This window comes from Mustela nigripes, chromosome 6, assembly GCF_022355385.1.
Source record: "Mustela nigripes isolate SB6536 chromosome 6, MUSNIG.SB6536, whole genome shotgun sequence".
Lineage (NCBI taxonomy): Eukaryota > Metazoa > Chordata > Mammalia > Carnivora > Mustelidae > Mustela > Mustela nigripes.
In genome coordinates, this window is record NC_081562.1 from 15,640,085 (window position 1) to 15,666,101 (window position 26,017).

General features: G+C 41.4%; 1 protein-coding gene across 1 annotated transcript in view; it reads right to left on the minus strand.

Moving 5' to 3' along the window:
• The window catches only part of POLR3B (RNA polymerase III subunit B), a 104,062-nt gene that overhangs the window by 57,653 nt on the left and 20,392 nt on the right, over window positions 1-26,017 (minus strand). The window contains exons 10-13 of the mRNA XM_059402183.1: window positions 20,161-20,283; window positions 12,955-13,074; window positions 11,131-11,265; window positions 1,571-1,732 (exon numbers count right to left, since the gene is read on the minus strand). Coding sequence (XP_059258166.1) covers window positions 1,571-1,732; window positions 11,131-11,265; window positions 12,955-13,074; window positions 20,161-20,283 — 540 coding nt within the window. The remainder of the gene's footprint in view (window positions 1-1,570; window positions 1,733-11,130; window positions 11,266-12,954; window positions 13,075-20,160; window positions 20,284-26,017) is intronic.

The window sequence follows — 26,017 nt, forward strand, 5'->3', positions numbered from 1 at the left end:
AGATAAGGTGATTCGCTTGAATTAAAATATGGGACTCTGGGGAAGTTTTCTCACAAACTGAAGCATAATCATTATTATTTAAGATCCATCACTGCAGAAATTTGAGGTTTACGAAAACCTGGGAGAGTTAAATTATAGGAATAAACTGTCCATTACACAGCAAAGGAACAGAGCAAACACATTATTCCACGAGTTAACAACTTCTGTTGCTTTTTCAGTTAACTCCTTTCCTGCTCTGAACGGGGGAGGCCTCATAAACCAACTGGCACCCCGAGAGTAGGCGTGAGGAAGGTAAATAAATATTCTGCACAGAGCTAAAATAAGGTCGCAGCTGCTGGCAAATAGGAAGTAGGTGGGGAGCGAAGCCGGATGTCCAACGGGAGGGTTTGTTCTAGTATTCTGCGTGAGTCTTACAAAAGGGAGAGAAGAGGAACAGACAAGGTGTCTAGAACTTCCCTTTGGACAAAACATTGTTTGTTGAAAATATGCTACTAAATACAGAGAATTTTAGAGCTGATCCTCTCCTGGATGCCAACGCGTTGGGGTCCACCTGCAACAAGGTGTCCTGCCAACTTTTCGAGTGAGCAGTTTTCTCCAGGAGGTAGAGCGGTGTCACTAGGGGGCAAAAGAACTACTCCAAAAAGCTATTGTGACCTGAAAATCATGGGTTGGGACGCAAGGAAAAGTCACTCTACCAGACGTGTGCTCGAGTGCTCTTTGGGGGCGTCTCTTCTAATACGTGGGGATCTACTTTCACACAGGCGTGGGCCATGAGAGCTGAACGTGCCTAGATGGGCACAAAGGGCCCGGGTCACCCCGGGTTAGAGGTGGCTGTCACCGCAGGGGCTGTTCGCACAGATCCACTGGCTAGTTTCTAAAGACACACATGGTGGTAAGTCTGCCATGAATTCTTTCGTTGTCAAGAGAATCAATGTGTTGTTATTCCACACTACTCTGCCAGGGTGAAATCCCATCTATAAAGCCAATCTTATGTCTGCCATACAAAACACGACAAGACTTCATCAGATAGGCGTAGAGGCGTGATGCTTTAAGAAAGGGAACCCAAACCCATCTGATAACCTTCTATGAAAGCCAGGGGCCCTGCACACATGGCAGCTGCCGAGGCCTGAATCCATCACTCACGTGAGGAACAGCTGATGCCCTCTGAGGAATACAAACCTACAATGAAATGAAACATTCTGTATTGTTTTGGACCAAAGTTATCATTAATAAAACTACTTGCACGATGTCAATTTTATCACAGAAAACAATAGGAAAGTGTCCATTGAAAGAACGGCTATTTCCAGTTAAACTAAAAGATCTTCCCTCCACGTAAGAGGATCTGTTTTCTTATTGCCTTATACAACAGGGATGACAATTTGGCAATGAAGCTATATTCTAACAAAATCCCTAGTGATTGATATTTCATCTGTAGACTATCTTTCAAAATAGAAAATTTATGATGTGTAAAAACACCCTTTAAATACGTTTTTTCACCTAGAGTCCCAAAGTCCTTTAAACTTCCATTCCACAGAACTGATGGACCCTAGCCAAAAGACTGAAGCCTTACCGTAGAAATGGCGTTCACCATGCCATTGGTGATCTGGTCCTGACGCATGTGCTTCACGACATCAAACTGAGCTGCTCTTTGCTTAGGAATCACCTGGTCTGCAATCTTCTTCATTTCAGAATTAAATTTTTTGAATAAATCTTCAAAAAGAAGTGACAAAAGCTAAAAAAAAAAAAAAAAAAAAAGCATATGGTGAAATTTCAAGATGTATTACTAGTCTATTTAATAAATGTTAGGTGTTGGGGCGCCTGGGTGGCTCAGTGGGTTAAGCCGCTGCCTTCGGCTCAGGTCATAATCTCAGGGTCCTGGGATTGAGTCCCGCATCAGGCTCTCTGCTCAGCGGGGAGCCTGCTTCCTCTTCTCTTTCTCTGCCTACTTGTAATCTCTCTCTGTCAAATAAATAAATAAAATCTTTAAAAAAATAAAAAATAAATGTTAGGTGTTTGTTAAACTGTTTTTTTAAAAAGATGGGGAAACTGCTTATCGATGAAAAAATATTTTAAAATTCAATTCAATAAACATGTACTTTTCTATGGGCTTATCACTTATGAGGCACTGGGAATGAGACCAAAAAAATGACGATATAACTTCTGTACTGAAGGACATTTAATTTAGACCAATCACTTCCAGGCATGTAGATTTCTCTGATCAATGACCTAAGTTTTAATTTATAGATAAAGATCATTAAAACCCCAAAAAGGGGTGGAGGAAAAGAATTACTGTTAAAAAAAGGTCTGACAACCCCAAAGATGTGGCGCCGGTTGGACTTCTCCTCTATCCCTGGTAAAAATGTATATCAGAACAACTACTAGGAGGACAGTTGCCATTAATCTAGTCTTCCCTAAACCCCCTCAGTTCCTTCCCTAGGTACATCCCCTCCCCACCCCACCGCAGAGCTGCTCAAACTTCCTCTGCTCAAACTTCGGCCAGCAGGGTGATCATGCTCCACCCCTACAGTTTCTAATTCAATAGGTCCAAGAATTTGCATTTCTAACAAGTTCCCAGGAGATGCCCAGCTGCTGGTGGGGGAAGGGCACCTTGGGCATCACTGCCCTTCACAAATGTGCGTCTGTACAGATACAAGATGTTCACAGCAGCATTATCTGCATAAGCTAAAAACTGAAAGCCATACAAATAAGATTTAGTTAGATAAACTGTGGCAGACTCGAAATAATGGAACACTATAAAGCAATGAAAATAATCAAAATTGAAACGAAATGAGTAAGATCATGGCTGGATCTTAAAAGCATAATATTGAGTGACAGAAACCACACACAGAAGTATGTATGGTATGACTGCATTTACATAAGGTTCGAAACCACCAAAACTGAACTCTAATTTAATGGCAAAACTCTACAGAAAAGCAAGAACACGAATACCATAAAAATCAGGTGAGGGGAGGATTTTGATCAGGCAGGGGCATGCTGTAGGGGGAACTGCTACTGAAGTGTTCAAACGATATTATTTCTCGATCTGAGCGCTATTTACAACTTACAACTTCGTTTTTTAACAACTTGGTGAGCTGAAATTCATGTTTTACCCCCTTTTCTGTCTATATGTAATATTTCCTTAATAAAAAGCTTGTAATACATTACCCACCAATTACTCTGACATCATCTCATCTTTGAAAGGGCATTTTAATATCAAAAAACGGGAGAGCAAATAATCTCAGAAGAAAACCACAAAAAAGTAAATACAATTTGCTTGATAAAACTCAAACCATCCGGGGGTGCCTGGGTGGCTCAGTCAGTTAAGCATCTGCCTTCACCTCAGGTCGTGATCCTAGGATCCTAGGACAGAACCCTAAGTCGGGCTCTCTGCTCAGTGGGGAGCCTGCTTCTCCCTCTCCCTCTGCTCTCTGCATCTGCCACTACCTCTCACCCTTTGTTTCTCTCAAATAAAACTCAAACCATCCATCCTTGCTCATTCTTCTTCAGACCAGTGAAAACTGAACCATGGACTCACACCAATCCTCCAACCAGTGGTCTGGGTACAATCTATATAAGCAGAGAATGACGTAAAGGCAACAGAGACCAAAGTAAAGTCTGAAACAAGACAGTTCAGCCTATGCTAGAAAGAAAATAAATAAAGTGTTTAAGCCGTCACCCAAAAATTATTGGAAAGGAGTATTAATGAATGATTCCATGAAACAGATGAACAGTAGAGGTGGAAGGCAGGCTCAGCTCTGGAGGGCGTGGAGAGCTTGAGAAAGATTTGCAAATTCCATATTCAAGAGAAGCAGAAAGCCAGAAGACAATATCCCCTCCACTCTAATAATAAAAAAAGATAAATCAACTATGAAATCATACATTTTTGGAGTTTAGCTGAGAGCTAAGGTTGCAAGGCACCCAGAGGAACCGAATACAAGGGTTATGGTCTGGATGTCCAGGAAGAGACAGGACACATGACAGAGAGGACATCTGCCACAGAAGAAGAAATGTGACAAAATGTTAAGTACTTCTTAAATACCAAATATGAGCTCTCACGGAAGCTTAGACTCCTTCAGAACCTCTGACATAAGAGGTTCTACACCCACAAGTTCTTTTCCGTGGAGTGCTCCCAAAAGACTGGTGTCAAACAAAAGACCTGAAAAAGACTCCTTCATTGGAACAAGCAACAAAACCCTGTCTCCCCTGACTTCTGCTCAGATGAAGCAAAAGCTTCAAGTTGCCAGAAAAGCGTCAGGAAACCCTCCTGCCAACACAGCTCCAGGGAAAGGTGACCCACACTGAGAGAGGGATAGAAGCCTTCTGTCCCTGAGGCTGGAGAGGACAGCCCCCTGCTCCCACCATAAGCCTTGTATCTAGTAATAAGGAATAGCAAGCCTACCACTTCAGGAAGGCCAGCGAACCCTCTGGTTACCAACTGCAGGAAAAAGGACAAGGCCAGATGGAAGAGGCGAGAGAAGCCAAACTGCATCTTCCCTGGGAGAGGAGCAGGAAACATGCTTGGGTCAAGGATCCTGCACTGGTACACAACAAGGGCCAGACACCAGACATGGGCAGGAAACGGAAAGCTCTGCTTTATCAAATTGGGGAACAGGACAGAATGCCCATTCTTACCACTTCTACTCAACGCGGTATTTGGGGTAGTGTTCAGTGCACTAGGGCAAGAAAAAGAAAATATATAAAAGTCGGAAAGGAAGAAGTAAAACTGTTATTACTTGCCGGTAAGCTGAATGTCCGCACAAGAAATCCCAGAGTCTTAAAAAAAAAACAAAACAAAAACTAGTAGACCCAACAAGTGAGTTTAGCAAGCCTGCAAGATACAAGGTTAGTATACAAAAAGAAATTGTGTTTAAATTTTTAAAAAAGATTTATTTATTTGAGAGAGGGAGGGAAGGAGGAAGAGCATGAGCAGGGGGCGAGACAGAGGGAGAGGGAGAAAGCGAATCTCAAGCAGAATTCATGCAGACCAAGGAGCCCAATGCAGGGCTCGACCTCATGACCCAGAGATCATGACTTGGGCCGAAACAAAGAGTTAGGCATTTAACTGACTGAGCCACCTGGGCACCCCCCCAAAAAACTGCATTTAAAACATTACTGAGAGACATTTAAAAGAATCTGAGATACACTATGTTCACAGATTAGAAGACTCAGTATTATTTAGACATCAATTCTCCCCAACTTATTCTATAAGTTCAATCAAAATACCAATCAAAAACTAGCAGGCTTTTTTTTAAAACACTAATTCTAATATTTAAGTAAAAATGTTAAAATTCCCAAGTTTATGATGATAGAAAAAAAAAACCTTCATCTGTGGAAGAAACAAGAGAGCTAAAACAGTATTCCATAAACTGGGTAAAAAAAAAAATCTAGCAAGCATCTATCCTGCCTTTTCTACATAAATTACATCTCAGAGTAACCAAAGAGATGATAGAGAAAAGTATTCTTGATTGAAAATTCGAGCTAAAAAAAAGCAGAAAGAGTAAATTAGAGTATCACTACTTTGCATGCCCTAATCAAACAATGGGTAATAGAATGATCATCATCAGTCGTTAAATAAAACCATCAGGACTTGGGCACCTGGGTGGTTCAGTGGGTTAAAGCCTCTGACCTTGCCTCAGGTCATGATCTCAGGGTCCTGGGATTGAAACACACATCAGGCTCTCTGCTCAGCAGGGAACCTGCTTCCCACCCCCCCAACCTGGCCTTCTCTGCCTGCCTCTCTGCCTACTTGTAATCTCTGTCAAATAAATAAATATACTCTTTAAATTAAAAAAAAAAAAAAATCCTAAGGGATACAGAGAACCAAACACTTAAAAAAAAAAAAATCAGGATAAAAGATGATGGGCAACTTTACAATGGATGAATCAGGGCCCCACACCCCTAAACCCAGTGATCACCAATTTCAATGACACAAAGTGTAGAAACAACCAGTCATACTCTCCCTGATAGGCTACAATAGCCAACTGCACAACGCAATCCAGGAAGCATTCTAGCCAAAAAAATATTAAAAAAAAAAAAAAATAGAGAGAGAGAGAGATCTTGACTACAACCCAGTCTCTGAATTTGATTCCGGGTTTACAAAAAATTTAGAGGACAGAGAAATATATAATATAAAGATGCCATGAAGATACTATCAGCAAAACCCAGAATTACAAAAAAAAAAAAAAAAAAAAGAGAGAGAGAGAATGCAAATCAATACCACAAGGAGATACCACTTTACACCCACTAGGCAATAGTGTTCAAAGTCTGATACTAAGGCACAGGACAAAGGTCATGAGAACTCCTATACCATACAACAGACAAATACTTGGGAAACTAGTTTGATACTCTCCAGTTAAACTAAAGATTTAACTTGACTCCCGGACTTGGCATTCCTCTTTGTAGAGATTCTTGCATATTGGCACCAGAAAATATAAATAAGAATGTTAGTATTTTTTTTAAAAAGGGAAAATCATAGAAAGGAATGACTGACAAAATAAAGTGTTATTTATCGTGAATATATACATACCTTATATACCATATCATATTCCATATACACAACGGAATATAATACCAAACTGGAAGTACAGTGACATGCAACAATATAGACAAATGTTAAAAACAATGCTGAGTGAAGAAAAATGTTGCTGAAAAATGAATATGGTATGAATCTATTTTTATAAAACTCAAAAATAAGCAAAACTTATTGCAATAAAATATTTAAAAATTTTAAAGATGTAATTTTTAAAAGTGCAAAAATTCAGGATGGGAGAAAAAGATGAATGGAGTAAGAAATACACAGGTGAATGGAACGGTATTAATAACGGTTGATTATTAAGAATTTCTCAAGAGGGGATCTGGGGGTACTGATTTTATTCGTACCCTCCCCTTCATAACTGACATATATGTAACATTTGAATTTTTATTTTCATGTTAAAATTACATAACAAAAATTAAATGATATTAAACCATGAGGACTATCTGAAACAGTATAACCACAGAAGCCAAATCAATGGGATGAATAGAAAGTCCTAAAAACAGACAAGGATGGTTCTGTTTCCGGAACTGGTGGAGTAGCTCCTACCAGATGGACTCACCTGCTGATAATAAAGTCTGGACAAAATATTAAACTACCTGAATTATGGGGAGGCCACATTGGTAAGAAGGGTTCAAGCTATGCTGAGAAGCTAAAATTCAGAGAGAGACCCGCGATCTTACTGGATTGAAGACCCAGATGAAAAAGATCTGAGCTATGGGAGAAAACCCCCAAATTATGTGTATAAACTTAGCCCAAGTCTCTGGCTGACCCCTGAGGTGTGGCCCAAGTCTTTCCAGTGCCCCAAATCTGGGTGGAGGTTGTAACTGCTTCTTCCAATACAACAGAAATTTTAAAAGCCTAAGACCAGGTTATGGAGGCCCCTTGGGCTCTGTCTCGTTCATGGGAAACATTCATTCACAGCCCAGAGCCACCGATGACACATCACTGGACAGGTCAGGTCCTAGGCAAGAACCTTCCAGCCTTCCCCACAACCATTAGCAGAACACTGCCAGGTGACCTCCATCCACACCATGTGAAACAAGAATCAAACAGCCAAATCCTGCCTGAATTCCTGACCCACAACTGTGAGTTGAAATGGTGGTTGTTTGGGAATAGCATGTCATGTAGCAACAGATAACCGGAACACCATTTACGAAAATTTCCTGAGACTAGAGAGGTGGCTCGCTACTAATAAATAGTAGGTGTGCTTCTTCAATAATCAAATATAATACATATTACAAGTACTTGAGTTCCTCTGTAAAATTAATTGCTTTCTATTTTTTTTCCTTCGTAGGCATTTTTTTCTTCCTTTAAAAGAGGAAGAAAAAAGTTTGACCTATTTGTAATGTAAGTTACTAACAAAACATTAAAGTACTATCATGGGGGGGGTGACATATACACTGTTTACTTACAAGGGAATTCTGAAACTCAGTGAAACCACGTAAGCTAAAGATTTCCCAAGTTCCATACGGACTATATTCTTGAATGTTTACAACCCATAGGTAGATTTTGGACTCAGAAGGAAGAAAATATTGAAAGCAAATGAGTCTTCTCCTCGAGCTACCTACTACTGAAAAAATTCCAAAGTGGAATGTGATTTTAAGTTAGACACGTGCTCCCACTTTCCTACTAAAATCAACTTTGCAGATAGAAAGCCAGGATTTTAGACTTGAGTGTACGACGTCAGAAGCATTCTACAAAGAAAACTTCCTCCTCTGAGAGCTTGTTAAACCTTTCTCCCACTCAGACCCAGCAGCCTCACTCATGGGAAGAAAGGATACGGGAAGGGAAGCAGATGCAGAGGAGGGAGCAGGCTGGAGAGGCCCAACGCAGCAGCTTCCTGGGCAAACTGGCAAAAGGGACTTGAATAAGCAATCTCAACAGAAGCAAATGCCCTTCACCTAAACCACAGAAGGTCAGCTCTACTTTAACGAGTCCTTCACACTTAGACTTTTGTGTCTCAAATTACAACAAAGATTTTTGGATTCCAGCTGAAATGGTTGTGGCCCCAATTCAAACCCAAGGAAACACCTCTCGTTCTAAACAAGTAAAACCTGAGGGCACGCGCAACAGAAGTACTGCCTCATTAAATTTCTCCACCTCTAAATTTTTGGTTTAAGAGAAATTATGTTCCCCAGTTCACGGGGCAGTGAGAAACTACCGGGCCACATCACAAAATAAGCCGCATTATTTAGGTCAAGAGTAAAAGGATGAGAAGAGATGAAGCACTGGTGATAATATTCGTACGAGGCCTGCCAGCTTGTCGAGGGCAGGAACACTAAGAGCAAATTATATTAAAGGGAAAAAATGCTGACAGCTCATCAATTGATTTGCAATGAAAATGCTAAAAAAAATTAATAAAGAAGTTAAGCTGCTGAAATACAGTTTCACCAATTAGCTTAATGTCAGAGAATTCTAATTAGGCGTCTTGAGGTTGCTATTTAGTGTTAAGCCTTCAGAGTGCCAAATTCTCCTTTTCACACAAACTGGTTGCAAAATTAAAGACATTAGGCAGCCTTAATTACATTATCAGAACAGCTGGGATTAGGCAATCTCTGAAGTCAAGACGGCATTCTTTTGTCACAGGGTGGAAATCCCTGGCTTTCCAGGGTGCCGGATTTTTGGTGCCGTTCCATATCTCACCCATACAAAGCAAGCTGCATTAGAAACAAAAAATTTGCAGACAAAGAACAGAGTAATGCTCAGCAAATAATGAACACATTACCGAAAAAGAAAAGGTAGGTGAAAAGATTAAGCCTGAAATCGGTAGGTTTTGCTAACACCTCTACTGGCGCCTGGCCTGCCAGCCCTCCGGTGGCAGAGAGACTGCAGAAAAGCTCTGTGAACCCACTTGGCCAGTGGAAGGCAGCCCTGTTATCTAAAGCTGAAGCACATTATACTCCCTCGTCCCACGGGCTGTGAAATTAGCAGCTATTGTTTTTCCACATTTTTGCCAACACAATGCCTTTTATGTCTTTACATTGTTTATAAAGCAATGTTTTCTTGCGCATGGGAACCTCTTTTTTAATTCTAATTTTTAAGCAACAGGATAGTCTCTCCTCTCCTGACTCCATTCCTTATTCCTCTAAACAATCAACATTTCTTTTCATGGCCTCATTTAACAGCATGATTTTTTTCCCTATTAAGAAACTAAAAATTGGGACTGATGGTGATGGGACACCCATAAAACCCTGAACAGAGGTCAGTCTGAAGGTGGCAGAAAACCCACCTGCTAGCACCAACCATGAACCACATGGAACTTCCCCTGAAGTTAGTGTCCAGACACTAACCCTTTTCCAAAACCTAAAACTGCCATCATTTTTTAATCCCAGTTTTTAAATTTTAGTTGTAGTATCTGTTATCCTTGGCACCACCATCTGTCATCTGGAATATGGCCACAGCTTCCTAACTGGCTCGCTTCCTTCCCTGGTTGTCTCCAAATCTGATCTTTCTAAACTGAAAATCCGAGCGTGTCACCTGCGTGGTTAAAACTCTTCCGTGGTTTTCCACAGCAAGGAAACTCAATCCAAACCCCCTTGCATGGCCCCCAGGCTAGTTCTCCAATGTCCTCCCCACCCCCACAGCTCCTGCCCAGCCCAGTGACCGTCTACCAGCTCCCCACACTAGCACTGTGAGGGGATGGACACACTCGCAAGGGTATCTTACTGGAATGCAATTCCCAAGGTTGCAGGCGATTTGCTTCTCCTCACTGATGTCTCAGGGGGAATGTCTGAAGGCTCAGCTTAAAATACATCACTTTTGTCAAAGAAATCTTTCCTGATCATCCTGATAAAAGTAACCTCCCTTGCCTCCACCAACACCGCAGCTCTCTAACATCACCCTATTTGGGGTTTTCTTTAAACACAAGATTGTTTCCTACTATCTCATTTCTTTACTGTTCACGTGCTCACGGTCTCTCTCCCACCAAAATGCCCTTTGAGAGCAGGTGCGTCACAGAAGTCACTCACCGACACGTCCTCTGGTGCCTAGCAGCTTTACCTGGGTCTTCGAGAGACGAGTATCAGTGACTCCTGTCCTCAATGAGCTTACTGTCTAATGGGGAAAGAGGCTTGCAGGCATAGAATCGTGCATACTTCAGCATGTAAATACAGGCCCGAACCAAGAAGAAGAAGTTTCAGAGAGGGGGACTCAAAGAATGAAGAATGGGCGGGAGCTCACCACTAGGGGGAGGACAGAGGGAGACGAGGCAGGGGCCACTGAGGCAGAAGGCCTAACTCAAAGGCAGAGAGGATGAAAGAGCATCACCCTGTGCTTGGGAAGGGGGAAGCTGCCTGCCCTGGCGGGAGGCAGGGCTGGAAACGCGTGCTGGCGGGAGTTCGCCAGGGACCCTGGAAGCCCTGCTCAAGACACTATGTTCTGCCCTACAGAACAGTCAGACTTTCATGAATTCCACAGAGGAACTGCAGGGGAAGGGCAAGCAGGCAGAGAAATAAGCCCTTAGATTCCGAGTCACGCTGGGAGGCTCCCCTTTTATTTGTTTTACTACGAGGAGTTCGAGGAAGCATTCACACTCTGGAAAACCTTCACCCCCAGGCCTGAAGCGCAGGCCTGCTGACATAAAGCAAGTAAATCACCTGTCCTGCCAACTCCAGTCGCTTGTTACCGTAATAGTCCCGGTCGTCCACTTTGTTATCTCCCTGGGCCAGAATCACTCTTCGTACCATCACGGCAGTGTAGATACACTTCGCTCGGAAATTGAATTCTTTAACCTGTGATTTGGGAGTTAGAGAAAATTTCTGAGACAATGCACGTTAGCCGCTACCCACTCCTTCCTTCCCTACACCTTGCACGCCTCTCCTTCGGAGAAGTGGCGCCCACCAACCCTCCCGGGGCTGGTCTTTAACTCGCACTTGCCACTTCCTTCCTCTGGGGCCCCAGGCACCGTGGCAGAAGGCCAGGACACTGCTGGGGACAGAAAGCCTGCTTGGAAAAGCACTGGGGAGCCAGAGACACTCACTGTTGCTATTTGACTTTGAAATGGTCTTCCCAGTCATCCAGAGGAGTTTAAAGTTCTGTTGAGTCCCAGCTTTCATAGTAAGAATTTTCGAATTCTTTGAATTAGCTCAAAAGACACACAAATGGCAGCCAAAGGGCAAAATCGGAGATATGTATTTTTTTTAGCCAGCAAGGTATTTTAAAATAAGAAATTCCTGTGTTTATGTGGTGACTCCCCATTTCCACAGAGCTCTCGACTTGACTTTATGATCAGCGCCTAGAGTGTGCGACCCCTGAATTAGATCATTCGTGAACAATTCACATGGTAACTCATTACAAAACCAGACTATCTGGTTAGCAAGACTGTCTAACAAATAATTCTGTCACTTAGAGTAACATTACCTTAGAGACGAATGATAACTCTCGCCCACACCCCACAGGCCAACATGGCCAATCTCCGTTTAATGATAAATAAGTAAGAAGTGAACACAATTGGCCTTTGAACACCATTAGAGGCACCAGCCCCTCACACATTCAAAAATCTGTGTATAACTTTTAACTCCCCCAAAACTTAACTACTAATAGCCTACTGCTGACCAGAAGCCTGATAACATAAACACCACATTATTTTGATTGTTATATACTGTTTTCTCTTATACTAAAGTAAGCTACCAAAAAAATGTCATCAAGAAAATCATAAGAGAAAATACATTTACAGCACTGTACTGTACTTGCTGAAAGAAAAAAACAACACATTTCTAAGTGGACCCAAGTAGTTAAAACACACATTATTCAAGAGTCACCTGTATCAAGCATGGGTTCTAGGATCAGAGGAAGGATTCTAGCTCTCTCTCTGACCAGTAACCGGCTGGGGGACAAGACAAACCCCCCAGCTTGTCTGGACCCGAGCACCTTCAACGGAAGTAAAGGAGGCTGGACAATGTGAACTCTGAAACTCAAGGTCTAAGGGATGAACTATCCAGCTTTTTAGGAAGGGTCTATGGTGGTAACGGTAGCACAACAGGGAGGAACGTACTTGAGGCCACAGAACCACACACTTAAAGATGGTCAATTTTATGTCAAGTATTTTACAATAAAATAAAATACATTAGCAAGGCACTGCAAGTTTGTTTCATTTAAAAACATCTAATACCACCTCTGTCCTTCAAAACCGTGAGACTGAGTAGTAGCTCTCGTACATGTGTGAACACAGGAAACCATAGTTTTAGATTGAAACAAGACCCAGAGAGAATAAGCATGATGCTAATGATAGCACACGGCTAACATTCCCCAAAGTACAAATAATCTACTGATAACAGAAGGTTATTTCCATGGGGCAGCCTAGTCTTTTTTTAGACTCTCTCTTTTTTCTTACAGAACTAGATGTTAAATAACGTGAACCTGCACCCACGGCAGACGGACCCACGGGGCCCCCAGTTCTCAGCTGCACAAGTGCTACCCACCGGCACATGCGTCAGGATGGTAGAAGCCAGGAGCTCTCTTGCCTCTTCTATCTTCGTCTTCTTTGGTCCACCTCCCCACATCCTTTGCCTCCTTACTTTGTTCCCTATATATTTTAATGCCTATAAAAACAGAATATCATCATGTTTGAATGACACCCATCGGAGGGAATCTATTAAACACCTACCCAAACAAAACACTATACACAAAATGAGCTCTGGATACAGAGAATGCTGCATGAAGCTCAGTCAAAAATCAACATTTGTCATGAATCAATGATAAAAACTAGCATTATATGCTGTCCAATAAACTAGTTCCCTTTTCATAATTTGTTTTCTTACTAAAAAACTGATACATGATCACTGTAGGAAAATTATAATATATAAATAAGAAGATGTGTGTATACACACACACACACATATATACACATTACATATATGAAGCAGCCACCAACCCTCCACCCAGAGAGAACCCCAGTCCACAATTAATATTCCGGAGCTGTACTTTTCTCCCCTCAAAAAAGGAATCACACCATGTGAAGACCTCTATTCCGAAAGCTGCAGAGCACTGCTGAGAAAAAATAAAATTTAAGTAAATCAAGGGTTATGCTGTTTTCACAGACTGGAAGCTTTAATAGTATTAGGATGGCTTACTGTTAAATTCTCTCCAAACTGATGAATAGGCACATCGTAATTGTTCCTGGAAATTAATACTCCTGGGTTTAAAAAACAAAACAAAAAAAACAATCGGGGATGACTGGGTGGCTCAGTCAGTTAAGTATCTGCCTTTGGCTCAGGTCATGATCCCAGAGTCCTGGAATCAAGTCCCACATCAGGCTTCTCCCTCTGCCTGGCGCTCCCCCTGCTTGTGCACTTGCTCGCTCTCTCTGATAAATAAATAAAGTCTTTAGAAAAAGAGAGAGATTAAAAAAACAAAAATCAATGGATTCTAAAATTGACATGCAAATGCAAAAGACCTGGAATAGCTCAAACAATCCTGAAAAAGAAAAGGTAGAGGACTGCCACTACCTACTTTTGATTAGAAAGCTATGGTAATCAAGACCGTGTGAGACTGGCATAAGGGCAGACAAACAGATCAATGGAACAATATGTCCAGAAATAAACCCAGGCTTTCATGGTTAGAGGATATTTTAAAAGATTTTATAAATAAATAAAAGTAAATAAATAAATAAAATAAATTTGACTGAGTGAGAGAGGACAAGCAAGGGAGCAGCAGAGGGAGAGGGGAAAAGCAGGCTCCCTTGCATGCAGGGCTGGATCCCAGGACCCTAGGATCATGACCTGAGCCAAAGGCAGAAGCTTAAGCAACTGAATTACCCAGGCCCCCCTGGTCAGATGATTTTTGATTGAAGTACTAAAGCAGTTCAACAGGTGAGGGAAAACATTTTCAACAAATGTTGAAATATCTACATATTTATCTACACATATAAATATATATAAATATCTACATATTTTATCTACATATATAAGGATCTACAAAGTAAAATGTTAACTTTGACCCCTACCTCACACCAAATAAAAAAAATCAGTTTATGTGGATTTTAGAAATAAACATAAAATCTAGAACTATAAAGCTTCTAGAGAAAAACACAGGAGGAGATATTCTTGCCCTTGGGGTAGCCGAAATTTCTTTACACAGGACATAGAAATTGATAACCATAAGACAAACCAAAAAACCCCCTGATAATTAGATTTTATCAAAATTAAAACTGCTCATCAAAAGACAAAGTTACGATAATGAAAAGGGAAGCAACAGACAGAGAGAAAATAGTTACAATAATAAATCTGACAAGAGATTTATACCCAGGATACTTTTTTTTTAAAAAGGGACTAGAAATTCAATACTAAAAAGATAACTCAGTGAGGAAAATAAGCAAAAGATCTGGATACATTACTAAGAAAGTGAGTAGTAAGTCCATGAAGAGTTTCCAACATCATTAGTCATCAGGAAAATGCATACTAAAACCATAATGGGACACACAACATCCAACACCTAGTATAAAGAGTAAAAAAATTAAAAAGACAGACAAGACCAAATATCAGTGAGGATAGGAAGCGATCAGAACTCTCCTGCACTGGGGGTGCGTGGGGTGGCAGATGGACTGCAAAATGGTAATTACTTTGGGAAAAGGTTTAGGAGTTCCAACTTTATCAAAGTTACATACACAACTACTCTTTGATCCAACAATCCTATTTGTAGGTATTTATCTAAGAGACATGCTGACCTGTTCAGGCAAAGACTTGTACAGGAATGTTTACAGCAATTTTATGCATAAGACCCAGAGTGAAAAAAAACAAATGTCCATCCACAAGAAAAGATAAACCATGGGATAGTCATACAGTGTAATACTACTCAGCAATAATGGCCAAATGACACAATATCTCAGACAGTACGCTCAGGAGAAGAAACTGGGCACAAAAGAGTATATTCTGAACAATTTTGTATGTTCTAAAACAGGCAAAATTAACCTGTGGTGAAAAATCAGAACAGCGAGGAAGAAAATCAGAGGATGGAGATAAAAAGGGACTAAGAAAAATGCAGAAAAATGCAGAAAATGCAGAAAAGTGCAGAAAAATGAAACTGGACCATTTCCCTACACCGCACATGAATATAGACTCAAAATGGATGAAGGACCTCAATGTGAGAAAGGAATCCATCAAAATCCTTGAGGAGAACAGAGGCAGCACCCTCTTCCACCTCAGCCGCAGCAACATCTTCCTAGGAACATCACCAAAGGCAAGGGAAGCAAGGGCAAAAGTGAACTATTGGGACTTCATCAAGATCAAAAGCTTTTGCACAACAAAGGAAACAGTTAACATAACCAAAAGAAAACTGACAGAATGGGAGAAGATATTTGCAAATGACATATCAGATAAAGGGCTAGTGTCCCAAATCCATAAAGCGCTTAGCAAACTCAACACCCAAAGAACAAATAATCCAATCAAGAAATGGGCAGAGGACATGAACAGACATTGCAAAGAAGACATCCAGATGGCCAACAGACATGAAAAAATGCTCCATACCACTCAGCATCAGGGAAATACAAATCAAAACCAGAATGAGATATCACCTCACACCAGTCAGAATGGCTAAAATCAACAAGTCAGGAAATGACAGATGCTGGCAAGGATGCGGAAAAAGGGGAACCCTCCTACACTGTTGGTGGGAATGCAAGCTGGTGCAACCACTCTGGAAAACAGCATGGAGGTTCCTCAAAAAGTTGAAAATAGAGCTACCCTATGACCCAGCAATTGCACTACTGGGTATTTACCCTAAAGATACAAACATAGTGATCCGAAAGGGCATGTGCACCCGAATGTTTATAGCAGCAATGTCCGCAATAGCCAAACTATGGAAAGAACCTAGATGTCCATCAACAGATGAATGGATCAAGAAGATGTGGTATATATACACAATGGAATACTATGCAACCATCAAAAGAAATGAAATCTTGCCATTTGCGACAATATGGATGGAACTAGAGCGTATCATGCTTAGCGAAATAAGTCAAGAGAAAGACAACTATCATATGATCTCCCTGATATGAGGAAGTGGTGATGCAACATGGGGGCTTAAGTGGGTAGAAGAAGAATCAATGAAACAAGATGGAATTGGGAGGGAGACAAACCATAAGTGACTCTTAATCTCACAAAACAAACTGAGGGTTGCTGGGGGGAGGGGGTTTGGGAGAAGGGGGGTGCAGTTATGGACACTGGGGAGGGTGTGTGCTATGTGAGTGTTGTTAAGTGTGTAAACCTGGCGATTCACAGACCTGTACCCCTGGGGATAAAAATACATTATATGCTTATAAAAAAATTAAAAATTTAAATTAAAAAAAAAAGGGACACGAGGGAACTTCCCCGGGGTAATGGAAAAATATTCCACATCAATTATGTAAAATTATGCAATTAAGATTTGTATATTTCAGCACACATAAATTGTACCTAAAATATGAAGTATTAAAACTAATCAAATAGTGGGTGTGAAGAGTAGGTGAAGACTTAGATGAAACAAGATGGCAGACCGTCGGTAATTACTGAAGCTGGGTGATGGGCACAAGGGGGTTCATACTACTCTTCTGTATATTTTGCGCATGTTGTTTTTCCACAATAAAAAGTTTTTAAAGAGGATAATTTTCAAACAACAATGAATGCATTTTTTTTTAACTGGCTTTCAGTTAGTCAGAAAAAGGGGCTGGGATTCCTGATTCTTTATCTTGGAATTCCTGTCCCCAGTTATGTGCCTGGGAAATTTCTGTGCTTCAAAACTAGCTCAGGTATCACCTACTCCTTTTCTCTGCTATGTGAATTCCTTATGCATAAGGAACTAAGTGCTTTCATTCCGCTTTAGACCCTGCCCATATTTTAACTATTTACAGGTATGTCATTCCTACTAGACATTGTGTCATCTTTTTCTTTGAATGGAAGTCCTCCGTGGTAAGATCAGGACATCAGAGGATCCTCTCTGTTTAGTGTTCATTAAAGCATATAGAAAAACTCACACTCGGGACGCCTGGGTGGCTCAGTGGATTAAAGCCTCTGCCTTCAGCTCAGGTCATGATCTCAGGGTCCTGGGATCGAGCCCCGCATTGGGCTCTCTGCTCAGTGGGGAGCCTATTTCCCTCCCTTTCTCTGCCTACTTATGATTTCTGTCTGTCAAATAAACAAATAAAATCTTCAAAAAAAAAAAAACCTCAGACGTGCCAACCCCTGCCACCATGACCCAGCAATAAGTAGGATCCAGCACCAGATAAAAGCCAGCCCACAGTCAGTGGGAACTGCCAAGAGACAAGCAGTTCAGTCCTCCCTCAACTGTCCTCATGAAATTCTGATCTTCCAGTTCCCTTGGGAAAGAAGCTAAAGATTCTTCACTTTGAGGAGAGAAACAGAGGAACACAGGGGCCTAGTACCCCTTCTGAGTTAGCTTGCAGTCAGATTTTTTCTGGCGTAATAATGTTATCATGGCTGTGCAGTGTGAGAGTCGGGGTGAGAGCCCGACCCGGGCATAAACAGGTTAACGTGACACCCCCTCCGTGCATCCTATCCTCCGAAGAAGGTTATAAATAATTTCTTCTCTCTATGCCACAGCCCTTGAAGAGAATGACAGAAAATAACCGTGAGCAAGACCCAGCAAGTGGCTTTGTGAGCAGAAGGAATGGAGGAGAGACACCAAGGGAAGCGTTCAACACAAACACAACTCAGGTGTTAAGAAATCCACTAAGTGCCACATCGCCAAAAGTTCACCACGCACTTGCTACTTGCTCACTTACAATAGCATACAATACCCACGTTGCCCTAACTCATATGTCGCACTTACCAACCATTTTGGATTATGCATGGCCTCAAGAGCATCTTCTTAGTTGCAGATTATTAATCCCTGCTCTAACCCAGCACAGCAGAGTATGAGCCATGTTCGTGTCATACCCCGTCTGCATATTCCCATCTCTGAACTGAACTTCTCTCGTTGTGTTAGCTAATGTTTCCGGTCAGCACCTGTATAGCAGAAGTAAATGATTTCCCAACCCATTATTTGCCCTGCTCACACAGCTCTGTGATGCCGGGGTTACAGGGCTATCTGAGCACCGGTGATGCTGTTTGTTATAAAAGGGGTAACGGATCTCACTGTGTCCACTGAAGGATTGTGAAGGTAGAATGCTCTTCCCGAACGTTACACAGCTTTAGAGGAGAGCGTGTATCTCCCCAAACTTGGCCAACTCCTGGGTATTTCTTTACATTTCCTCTTCATGTTCTTGGAGCCCTTGGACAATAAAATTCCAGTGTGTAACAAAGACTCATGCTCACTACATATTTCATTTTCAATAAAGACCAAACGTAGAACCTCCTAAATCCAAACAACTTCTTCTGATGCGGCCTGCCCAAGAACTTGAGTTGACTCTTACTTAACTGCATGAAAAGAAGGCAGGGGTAAGAATAATCCTTACCGATTTGTGCTTTGGGATTATATACACTTACATATGATGATTAACCTTAAATGTTTGTCTGGCTCAGTCTATGAAAATATCAATAGAGGTGTGATTTTTCAGAACACACACTAACAGATGTAAGTGGGAAAATGCTATCTCTATAAGCATCCTAGGTAACAAGAAAAATGCCACCTGGAATTTATACTTCACTGTATGTAACTCCCAGAACAGACAATGTAATACAGATATGTAGTAAGCACTGTGTACTGTGCTTCTGTAGCAGGAATCCCTACCTCTCAGGATGGTTATGAGGTGCACTGCCGCGGACTGATACTTAGCAAAGTACTTTACAACTTGGCACCCGACATGTGGCTGTGAGGGCTCCAGTCACAAGGGCAGGGAAGTAAAATTGTTTTTAATATTTTTTATTTCTATTATGTTTAGCGTGTGTACATACACACACATATATATATGAAGACAAGAAACTAATCTTGTCCTAAAATCCCCAAGGTCCAGCTAGAAGTTCTTTGGCAGGTCGATGAAAGCTTGTACTGGTAAAGGGTTTCTGATCCTGGCTTTTCTTGCTGATGACACCAGGAATTCAGAAAAAGGGACTGAGACCATATACAACTGGACACTGAAAGCAACTGGAAGTAGGGAATAAGAAGGGAACTTGAGGAGAAATGAAGGAAAAAAATCTTCTACACTAGAGTTGCTGTAGTTCAAAAACATATATTGGGGCAACTGGGTGGTGCAGTAGGTTAAGCGTTCAACTGTTGGTTTCAGCTCATGTAATGATCTCAGGGTCATGAGCTCGAGCCCCACATCAGGCTCTGCACTCAGAACAGAATCTGCTTAAGATTCTTTCTCTCCCTCTGTAACCCCTGCTGTGTACTCGTTGACATGCACTCTAATAAATAAATAAATCTCTCTAAAAATACCCCAAAAAACAGAAAAACAAAAACATAGATCACTCAGGCAAATAACTGAAAGAAGAGTACTTGCTATTTTATCAGAACAAAAGCCTCTTGGACACATATCCCCCTTCAGGGTTAGACACCATAGGCTGACAATTTATCAAGGCAGACTCCTTCCTCCAATTCCTAACACACCAGTAAAAGAAGCTTCTCTACTGTTCCTCCCAACTCCCGAACACCCTCCCGCACCTACACCCCAAGAAGTCCCTGCATCTGATGCTTTATGCACGAGCAACATTAAATCTCCAATTCCCTTTCATAGCAAAGGACGACATGAAAAGACACACCTGCATCTGTGTGAAAATCTGAGCTTTCTGGCACTCTTCCAAGCTGGGCCCAAAAGCAGCCATCACGTGCTCCTCTGTTCCAATCATCTGTACAATTTCCTGGTCACTCTCAACACCCATGGCCTAGGAAGGAAAGAAAAGACAGAAAGAGAGTTGGCTTTGTGTTAACTCACTGACATTTGCTTATGCTAATTTGGCATTGTTTGTGGGTATTACTTCTAAGCAAAAGCTAGCTCTTTTCTCAGAAACGGTGCCATCTGGCATTGGCAGCCCCAGCCCAAGCTGCAGAAGAACCTGAAATAGAAATTTTGATTGGGAAGAGGAAAACAAACATTCTCAAGCACTTTTTTCTCATGTGTGCAATCTTCTAAAATGTTTGAATATCCTGCAAGTGTCATCGTGAAAAAGGAGGTAGGAAGATATAGCAGAGACACTGATCGCAATTACGAAAGCAAACTAAAAAATTAAAACAAAACAGCCAAAGAGCGGTAAATCAGAAAATACGCACTGCTGAAAGTAAACAGAACCCCAATTAGTTTTGTCGCAAGACTAATTTTTCTGAGTACTATCGATTCATTCACATTTAGGCTAGAAGAATTTTTCCTAAAGGATGTTTTAACTCACTATTCCAGAGATACCAAGCTATACTTAATGCAGGTTTTAAGAAGATTTAAAAAAAAACAAAACTAAACTAAACTAAACTAAAAACACACTTAAGAGGTTTAAGAAACCCACTTATCTTAAGTGTTTCAAGGTGGCAGCCGGCAACACTGGTCTTTGTAGATTCCATATGGCACTAGGGCTCACTCCTTCACACATCCGCCTGGAATTATGCCATATCAAGAAATAGAGCATAATCTCACTAAACCTCTCTTGGCAGAGAAAGAATGTGCTTCTTAGAAGTTACGGGAAAAGTTATGTTTGCATTAAAATTTTTCCTTCAGCTATGCAGAGAAAACGGAACCAGAGAACAAACGGAACCCACATTAGTAAACCGTCTTGTTAGGCTTCCATGCTCTGGTGCCTGCTTCCCCACACATGGGGGAGAAGGAGGGACACCGAGTCTCAGGTTCCAGGGAGGAACGTGGAGAACATAAGCAGGGCACAGCGGGCAGAGCACCTCTTGGAGTCACGAGATCAGAAGTGTCCGTCCTTCAACAAGGTCAGTGACCGACTTCACAACCACTACTGCTGAACCGCCTTGTCCACCTGTTTCTTCATATCTTTGAACAAGAGGATGCAAAATTCTACAGCTCTCCATTTGAATTTGAGTAATCTGTGATCCCGAAATTCGATGTGGATACTTCAGGGTCAGATGTAAACTGACTGAAGGTTTGAAACTTTTGTGGGGGGGGCAGTTAAATACATGCTAGTCCCTTCCCTTCAGGCCACCTGTGGTGGTTTGAAAAACATTCACCGAATTCTTTGACGCTCTCTTCACAAGGTAAAGACGACTCCTCCTTCAGAGTGGAAGCTCAACTCAATGACTCACTTTTTTTTTTTTTAATTTTTAAAAATTCTTTAAAGATTTTTATTTATTTATTTGACAGACAGAGATCACAGGTAGGCAGAGAGGCAGGCAGAGAGAGAGGAAGGGAAGCAGGCTCCCTGCTGAGCAGAGAGCCCAATGCGGGGCTCGATCCCAGGACCCTGGGACCATGACCTGAGCCGAAGGCAGAGGCTTTAACCCACTGAGCCACCCAGGTGCCCCTCAATGACTCCCTTTTATAAGAAAGAAGCACAGAGTGCAACTGCGGAGCCCTGGTTATGAATAGCACCGCGGCTTCCTGCTTGCCCTTGCCTGTGGAGAGCACGTGGGCGGGAAGCCAGCGGCCATGTCCTGCAGACACTCGTGCAGCCTGTGGAAAGGTCCGGTGGTGAGGAGTGAAATGCCATCATGGGGGAGCCGTGAATGGAAGTGGACCCCACTGCGCTCCAGTCCAGCCTCTGGGTGACTTCAGCGCGGGCAGACAACTTGACTCCTCAAAGACCCTGAGCCTGAACCACCCAGCCAAGCAACCTCCACATCTCCGACCAACAGCAACTGTGCTATAATTTGTTACACAGCACAGATATCTAACAGACCAACTTTTGGAATTAAATTTGCTATTTAAACGTAAAAAAAGCTTTGTAAATGTAGAACTTGTTTTGCTCAAAACTGTATTTTGGAAACAAAGATGCTCTCACAACCCAAATCTCTTCTATACTTTAATTTTCATTGTTTTCGCTCTAATTTGATAGGACACATTTGTTCAAATGGACACACATCAACAGCACTACTTAAAAATACTAAAAATATAATTAAAAATTTTAAGTTCGAAACACTTAGGAGTTCATGGATTAAAAGAGAGCAATCTTAAAAAAACTGTTATCAGTTCTAATTTTTAAACCAATGAAGGAAAACACCCTAGATTACCCTCTGATGAAGTATAGGGAGGGCATCTACTCTCACAGTGATGGTATGTAGGTAGGCCTGTCTACATTTTCTCCTTGGTCTGCAAGAAGCCAGAGAGAAACACGAGAAGAGAGTATTTCTCTGCGAAAAGCTAATTAGAATATAAATTAACTTTTGCCTCTCAATCTCCCAGGAGAGTGTTATATGTGTTTCAACGGAATCAAAACAGACAAATATACAAAAAACAACACCAAGGCAAGTAATCTGCAGTAGAATCTAGTCACCCTTTCCAAAAATCATTGATAATAAAACTTTGTAAGCAATGCACTTCCCTCCCCAGGGGAAAGTGCAAACACTAAAAGAGATCCACATGGGACGGATGCCAACCGGAGCGTGCAAAATGATTGAGCAGGAGAAGTTCTCGCTGGGACAGAAGTGGAATACGAGAGCTGAATGGCCAGTAGCATTCTGGATCAGTCCCCTCTCCTGAGGCAGGACAACCTCTACACCTGAACCGAAGCCACCTGGGTTATTTTAGTAATTAATTTTTAGTTCAACAATTTCTAAGTGAAAAAGACTACATAGGTTTGGCGTGTAACAGTAGTGAAAAAGTCCTCCCACATTCTCATCTGACATACGGAGCTGCTTCAAGCTGTCCCGAAGCTGAATCTGAGCAGTAATTTTATAACTGCATAAAATTTTCAAGTGTTCTAACATGGATCTAAACAGACTGCTTAGGCCTTCCAAATATTTCTAAGCCACGAAGCAAAGATACGCCAAGTACATGGTAAATGACACCATATGTGCAGGGAGAAGGATCAGTGGCAAAGCTCTGCTCTACAAGGACTAAACCCCTCCTCTACCGGGTCACTGAACAACAGGGTGGTAACTCGGTCAGGTTATCACCGAAAGCGGTCCAGTGCCGAAGACCAAACTGATTTTATGACTACTCAGCCTTGGGAAGTCAGAGCTACAAATAAATGACATATTGCTATGGAAACGACAGCAAAATGTTCAACCATTGTGCTTTACAGACATAATTTAGACATCTGAAAACTAGCTTTATAAGGAACTCTTTGTACTCCAGATATCTGAAATCATTTCACCTGACTAATAAGTCAGAAATGAATGCTGTATAATGACCTTGTGAAGAAACAGCAGAGATGATACGTTTCAGCAGGTCACCCAGTCTGGCCATGGGGAGTAAGACAGAACAAAAATGAGGGCATATGCTCTTTAGGAAGCGGCATAGTCTTCTCTTCGCATACCCACTAAGTGTGACTACAAGTGTGACTTGTGAAGACCGAATACTAATGAGAGACGAACACGTCCACTGACAGTGATTTGCTGAAATACACTGTGCGATGGAGGGATGGGGAGAAGGTGCTTAAAATACCTAATATTCAGAAATCTCTAATCTTTCTTCAGACAGGAATCGATCTACTATCACTAAAAGCAGTCTTAGTAGATACCAAAAGAACTGCGATGGTCCTCTTTAACTCTGCAATCTTTTCTCTTTAAAGGTCAAAAATTTCAATGTAAGTTTGTTTCCAAGAAACAATGCCCAGCCCCCTTGAAATCTGATCTTCTTTTCTATAAAAACTTTCAGACTACAGAGGCCATCACAGAGCATCTGCTGAATACTTGGGAATACAAAGTGTAAAGTGGGAAAGATTCATGGGCAGAAGAACCTTTGTAGTGATTCAAGTCCATAAATAAGGCTGATCTAGGTCTTAAAAAGCTTTAGCCGTCATATTCAGACCCAGCATGGAACCTGGAAACCCTGCTGCTTCTGTCACTTTTAGCCAATTGTTGGTTACAATCAACAACCATCAAGTCCTAATGACTGTCAAGGTCTGTGTTAGGGCCACACAACACAGAAAGAGAAATGATGTGACTTTCCTGGTCTCCCAGTTTATTTTCCCCAGCTCCAGACACTGAACGTGGAGGCAGAGCGAAGGCAAGAGAAACAGTATCTTCATTCTAGGCTGCCCATTTTTCAAAAAAATAGATGATCTCCTTTGCATTTCAGGACAACCCTCCCAGATGAAATTTTCACTTTGCAGGGGAATTATCCAAGACGCAGGGAGACTGGAAAATCTGCCTGAGGTCACACAGTTAACCGAGTAGAGAAGCTGGAATTTGGCCTAGATCTGTCTGATGCTAAGATCTCCCATTTTCCGTGTTGCTGCCCAGATGGAAAAGCCTTCATAGAAGTCATCAGACAAGGTTCCATCAGGCTATTAAAATGTCCCTCTAATAGGAGACCGCAAAACGGGACTATCTGTGACCAATGTACTTCGTTTATTTAAACTGAAAAATTTTAAATAGTTGTTGTCATTCTTATACATGCTGATTAGCATGCAATGGTTAGTTCTCATGAGAAATTTCTGGCCACATGCCCAAGTTTTTTTTAAAAAAACATCTAATTCCATTCCCAGGAGTTAAGTCTCACAAACTACTCAGCAATATACACAAATATGTATGTAGAAGAAGACCCAGGATTGTGTATCAGAGTGAAAACTTGGGGGAAAAAGGACACTTAAATGTCCCCCTACGGGAAACTGGTTAAACAGATTACACCACCCATGGCTAATTCCTGTAGGACACCTACTAAAAATAATAATGATGTAGCTCTGTATTTATAGATATGGAAAGCTTTTCACAATTCACTGTTCAGCGGGAAAAAAATAGTAAAATCTATGTGTATATTACCAAAGCAAAGGAAGAAGGGTCTGAAAAAACAGGTCCAAAAATGTAGTTCTACTTTTCAGTAACTTTCTAAATTTGTACAATTCAAGGACTGTTTTATAATCAGAAAAGGAGAAATCTAAAATCTCAACTACAGGTTATATTAAAGTACATATTAATTTACAGCCCCATTCTAAAAAGAACTTAAGTTTGCTATAAGCACATGTATACATTTGCAATATAATATTAAATTCGACAGAAGAAACTGTCTTATCAAAATTTTGCTACTTAGCCAAAAAAGTATTTGATAAACGTTTTCTGATTTTAACATATCCATGTTAAAATGTGATGTATTTTCCATGTGAGTAACATAAGACTACTGCATTATTATAATCAATTTTTAATTTCTGATCTAAGGAAAGTAGTCCAAAGCGACATTAAGCCTCTAAAACATCCATGAAACTCTTTTTGATCCATGGGAACACACTGCCCTCTACTGGAGATGCAATTCTACACAGAAGAAATTCTTTTTTTTTTTTTTTTAATTTATTTTCAGAAAAACAGTATTCATTATTTTTTCACCACACCCAGTGCTCCATGCAATCCGTGCCCTCTATAATACCCACCACCTGGTACCCCAACCTCCCACACCCTCCGCCACTTCAAACCCCTCAGATTGTGTTTTCAGAGTCCATAGTCTCTCGTGATTCACCTCCCCTTCCAATTTACCCCAACTCCCTTCTCCTCTCTAACACCCCTTGTCCTCCATGA